The sequence below is a fragment of the Marmota marmota genome, unplaced genomic scaffold (assembly GCF_001458135.2).
Source record: "Marmota marmota marmota unplaced genomic scaffold, marMar, whole genome shotgun sequence".
In the NCBI taxonomy this organism is placed as follows: domain Eukaryota; kingdom Metazoa; phylum Chordata; class Mammalia; order Rodentia; family Sciuridae; genus Marmota; species Marmota marmota.
This window is the reverse complement of record NW_026000211.1, coordinates 27,293,077-27,298,965: the sequence shown is the minus strand read 5'-3', so window position 1 is coordinate 27,298,965 and position 5,889 is coordinate 27,293,077. Positions and strand designations below refer to the sequence as shown.

The window sequence follows — 5,889 nt, the reverse complement described above, 5'->3', positions numbered from 1 at the left end:
CGCGTCCCCTCCTTTTCCTCTGGGGGAGGAGGATGGGGTTGGAAACGCTTTCCCCGAGGATGCTTGTGTGGCTAGTGGCCTCGGGGATTCTTTTCCACGGGGAGTTTTGGGTCTGCGCTGGCCTCGATTACGATTACACTTTTGATGGGAACGAAGAAGATAAAACGGAGACTATAGATTACAAGGACCCGTGTAAAGCCGGTAAGTGCCTCTCTCCAGGTTGGGACGGTGGCGCGCCAGGGCCCGCCAAGCTGCAATTCCTGATGGGTGGCGGTGGGAGCTCACCTGTTTCCTTCCCTCCTTCGCCAGCCCCTCTGCCGCCACTCCTTCTCTCCCCCTCCTTTCCCTTCTTCTCCCCACCCCCAAGTGGCGGCAGAACGGCCCGAGTTGACTGGAGTTCTGTGCTAGTGGGATCAAATGCCCAGCGCTCATCCTCTAGTTTTGAGTAAGACATCCTGGAGTTTCTGATCCCCTCAGCCCACCCCGCCCTCGAAACAGCAAAACGAAACAACCGGCTGCTGTTGGTTTAAAATATCAGCATTCAGCCGGCTGTATGCATCCAGAGGGGACAAAACCTCCTCTGTTCCAGGGCGCGGTTGCCCTGCGTTCGCAGATCAAGTAGGCAGAGTTTCCAAAAAAAAGGTGGGTGGAGATGGCATCGCTACCTCGGAATACCTTCGCAGCGTCTTCTTTTGCCAAGAATTTCAAGTGTGTGTTCCAGGCTAGAAGGGGATTGTGACAATCTTGGAACAATTCCCTTCTAGATAGGGTTCCAATGCATTTGCCCATTTAAAATAAACCTCAACAAATATTTTTCCAAGTTACTACCCCACTCAAACTTGTGTGTTCCTTCCTGAGCACATCCCCGGGGTACTGCAGTTGGACCACTCTGCCTGACTGCAAGCTTCGCGCCTCTCGGGGTCCCCGAACGCCGCGGTCTTTCCCCTCCCATGCACGCGACCGGCGCCGCTGCGTGTACCTCCTCCGCACCGGGCGCGCTTCCCACCCGCCTCCTGAGGTTGGAGCCCCGCCCGCCGCAATTGGCTCCAGCGCAGTGCCCAGGGCGCCTGGGGCTGGGCACAGCACCGGTCGGGGATTGGGGTTTCCCGGCTGCGTTGTGGTTGAGGTGACCCCAGCTCAGTGTGAACTGATAACTAACTTTGGAAAGAAGGTCACAGGGGTTGTTGGAGGCAGACTTGGTAGCGTCATTTGTAAGCTGAATGAGCTTTCTGTCCCCATAGCAAGCAAGAGGTGTGGGCTGTGGTGAAGGGTAGAGGAAGAGAGTGAGCTAAGTATCAACCATATCTGATTTCTACTATGTCCCTCCAGATTCTATGCGGGGGGTTTGTAGGTGTGATTGGAGTTTCTTCCTTTACATAGGTAGGTAAACCTTATCCAGTCTCTCTTGGGCCTGAAGGAAGGAAGTTCACGAGTGAAGGAAAATGCTGGAAATTCCCTGGTTAATTTTTACCTTTGATGATATATTGTTCTGACAAGGAGGGTGCAAGGGGACGTGTGTTGTGTTCGTGTTGTCAGACATTTCTTTGTGCAGCCTTAGTGAAGATACTTATTCAAAATTCAGAGTAGTTTAGGGAAATTGGTCAGAATTGAATTAAATCAGAACTCAGAATTCTAATTTAATTCAATGTTACTTATAAATTCCCTTCTATCACCTCTAACAGTCTGTTTTCTCACCCCAAATTTCTTGGGTCTTCTCTGATTGTTTGTACAAGGAGTCACTGTTCTGCTATGATGGTGATTAATGACCCAGCAACTCCCTAAATATACCTTTTGGTAGGAAATACATTTTGCATAATGTATGCAACTTGATGGAAATTGTGCATTTCTTGTTTGTGTTAATGTATAAATGAAGTATATATGAGATTGTCTAGGAAGACAGCGTTTTTGATGCTCTGTTGTGTGAAAGATTCAACCCGCTCTCAATAGGAGCTCATATATATCATATATACATATGGTGTGTGTGTGTGTGTGTGTGTGTGTGTGTGTGTGTGTGTGTGTTTACTGGAGATGGAACCCAGGACATCTTGAATGCTAGACAAGTGAATAACCATTGAGGTACATCCCTATCCTGCACCAAGTATATTTAAACATACCTCAAGCATAGATATTTATATCCTCAGCAAATAAACATCTAAGGCAAGGAAAAAGAACTTTCAAAGCATTTACTTTTTATTTACTTTAGGTACAAGTTTATTTTGAATATAGCTATTGAAATCAAAGCAACAAAAACAACAACTTTGAGTAGATAATTATTCTTCTTCCCTATCTTTTGGTTAGAGGTATACCTATGAGTGTATGTGTGTTCTATTTGTGTGGGTGGTGAGAGAGAAAATAAAATGGCCCAAGTGGAAGGCTAAAAAATATATGCAGAATCTGAGATCCCTTTAAAGGTGATGTACCTTGTATTTAAATTTAATGAAATGAAAGGCTTTAATTTACTATGTTGGCTGAAGAATGGCAAAATCTCAGTGCTTCACTTTTGGTACTGTATAAAATCAAAGTTGTAATAATAGGAATAATACTAGTACATTGAAATCCCAAACAAGAGTCAAAAGAAGTTCACTGAAATCAGCAAGGTGGGGATGGGTGTCTGAAAGGTAGTGATGCTAAAGCAAAAGAGAGGTACTTTCTAGGTGATTGGGGCACCTTGGGTCTGCCTTGGGTCATATAGCAAATTCCAGGGCATGACTCATGCAATACAGGGCCCTTTCTGAATTTCTCTAATAGGGGACACCAGTATTCCTTAAACTACACAGTGGTGTGTTGTCATCCTGTCAAAAATAGCTTTATGGTTTCAAAGTACTTCTGGGTACATTGTTTCAGCTGGAGTTCACAGAAGCCCAGTATGGTTGAGTTTATCAATCTTCCCATTATACAGATAGAACCATAGATTATGTGTGAGGGTGAAGGACTTTGTTAAAATTATTCAGAATTTAATTCTTGACAGCACAGTCTGACTGCATTTAACATTCAGAATTGCATTCGTATCTGGATTTTTGGAGGCCTTCCTTGAGATGTAAAAGTAGAAATTTGTCCAGGTTTTCCTGGAGTCCTAATAGACTGCAGTTACTTTCATATCTGGTATGAGCGAAGTAACTTAAGAACATAGTTTAAAATATTTTCCAAACCTAAATCTTTGAGGACAGAGATCATAACAAGTTTTTCATGTTTGTCAGAGGGGCAGATTACTCTACTACCACTTTTATTTATTTATTTTTTGAGAGTACAATAAGTTCATTACATTTTTAATAATTGTTTTCTTGGTGATCAAATTAGGTGTGGTTACTAATTTATTTATTTTTTATTATTAGTTGTTCAAAACATTACAAAGCTCTTGACATATCACATTTCATACATTTGATTCAAGAGGTTTATGAACTCCCATTTTTACCCTGTATAAGATTGCAGAATCACATTGGTTATACATCCATGTTTTTACTAGTGTATGTTGTATTCTGCTGCCCTTCTCTATTACCACTTTTAGGAATCTAGTATGTTCTTAAAACCTTCTCATTATCTATAAACTGTTAACAGTCCCATCCAAAACCTCCTATTCCAAACAAGATCAAATACACATTATCCAGAAAGAAGTATGGCTAATTATAATTTGTAAAAAATTGTGCCATCCTTAATATATTTGTGAAGTAGAATGAAATTATATACCTATCAGAATTCTGAGTTTAAGTCCATAAAGCTATAGAACAGAAAGTTAGCCTTGTATTAACTTGAATGAGCTTTAATTTAGTTATTTTTGGTATAAGTTAAAGTATGCCATAACTTCAGATATACAAATATAACCAAATCCATTGGTACAGAACATAGGTACTTCATTGTATATAAGTATCTAGACACAAAGACGGAAATACTTCTAAGGAAAGTCTGGCAGACTTTCTTCAATGCAGTACAGGGTCATCTGAATATGCAATCAAATTCTCTTTTTCTCTCAGGTTTAGAAGGGTCCCAAGGGACATTAAGAAGCTGATGCTGCAGAATTTCATTTTAGAGCAGGGATTGAGGTGGTTTGTTTCATTGTTGTACTACAGCAATAAATGTTAATCTGAGGATTAATATCTGTGAAGAGTCTGGGTAAATTTAGTTTACAAGTTAGTCTTCTGCCAAATCTGTGTAGAGATTACCTAGAAAAACAGAGGCCTGATAAACTGAACTCTGCATGAATACATTTCCTCTCTTTCTTCCTTCTTTCTTTCCTTTTTGGAGTCAAGGTGATATTAGGAAATCTCAGGCATTTGAAATATAATATCTAGTAGTGGAGATTGATTAAATTGTGTTTTGAAAGCTTAGAAGTTTAGATAATAGATGAAGTGGAATGTTTGACCAGAAAGGGGGGTCCTTCCACCCTCCCTCCCCCACTCCTCCCCTCCTCCCTCCCCACTCCTCCCTCCTCTCTCCCCTCCCCTCCCTCTTTTTCTCCTCTTCCTCCTCCTCCCTCCCACCCCTCTCTTCTTCCTCCTTTTCCTCCTCCTCCTCCTCCTCCCCTCCCCCAATTCTTCCCCCTCCTCCTCATAGACATATGTGAGTACCCTGAAAAAAGGACTTTTCACTTTGAAGCTTCAGGTTAAATGATTTCTTTTTTCCTCTTGGAAAAAAAATCCAAGCTTGATTAAGGGTCAGTAAATGCAAGGTTCAATTTGCCCAATAGGCTCTTGGCATCCTAGCGATTCTTTCTGCTTTTGTTTCAACCAGTGTCCTAGCACCCTACTATGCTAGAGCTGGGATAATTTTGCTATGTTTATAGTTTCTAGGTAGGATGGTTTGTCCTTTTGGTCCTCTGTGTTGTACTTTCTGGCTGGGCTGGCAACCTCTTGGATATGACATTTCAGAACTTGATGCTCAACTCCCTGTCTACTTTATGCCATCATGATTTTAAGTATCCAAACATTTATTCCTCCATCGGCGCCTCTTCAGACTGCCAAGCTCTCATTTAAAAAATGCATTTCATAGAGCTGCTACTCCTAACCAGTCTCTTCTGTTTAAGTTTTCATTCCTCAGATCTTGAATATTTTTTTTTTCTTTCTGCCTTTGGTGCCAACTCAGAAGTGGCCAAAATATAGTTTTTGCAAAAGGGATGGATAAGGCATTATATTCTGTATACTTGAACTCTGTTCTTAACTTGCCAGTAATAATTCTGTAGCCCTAGTCTTGAGGGATGTTTCTGTTCGCCAATGACAGTTACTGTTATAGGTATGGAAAAGATAAATAATTTTAAAAAATATATTCCCTCAAGATAGGCCAGTACTAAAGTCTCCTCTCCTCCCCTCCCCTCCCATTTCTTCCCCTCCTCTCCCCTGCCTCCTCTCCTCTCCTCTCCTCTCCATAACATAGACTCCTGATCTGTTCTCACTTTTTGTCTCTGAAGAGGACTGTGTGATTTGCTAATAATTCAACACATAACTGGATTGTTATATATATATATATATATATATATATATATATACACACACACACACACACACACACACACATATATTCTGTTGAGTTGTTTACATTCTTTATACGTTCTAGATATTCACCACTTATCAGATGTAGAGTCTATGAGTATTTTTTCCCATTCTCAAGGTTATATCTTCACTCTGTTGATTATTTTCTTTGCTGTGTAGAAGCTATTTAGTTGGTTATTATGTTTATTTTTTTCTTTGTTATCTGTGCTTTTGATTCAAAAAAATCCTTGCTTAGATCAATGTCATCTATATGTTTCCACTATGTTTTTCTCTAGTCGTTCTTTTATTTTTTATTTTTTTGCAGTACTGGGGATTTGGACCCAAGGCTTCACACATGCTAGGCAAGTGCTCTGAGCTACACTACACATACCCAGCCCGTTTTTTTTTTTTTTTTTTTTTTTTTTTTTTT

At 40.8% G+C, this 5,889-nt stretch overlaps 1 protein-coding gene across 1 annotated transcript in view; it reads left to right on the top strand.

Moving 5' to 3' along the window:
• Tll1 (tolloid like 1) overlaps positions 1 to 5,889 on the top strand; it is a 199,619-nt gene continuing 193,730 nt past the window's right edge. Inside the window, exon 1 of the mRNA XM_048791713.1 lies at positions 1 to 201. Coding sequence (XP_048647670.1) covers positions 33 to 201 — 169 coding nt within the window. The 5' untranslated portion in view covers positions 1 to 32. The remainder of the gene's footprint in view (positions 202 to 5,889) is intronic.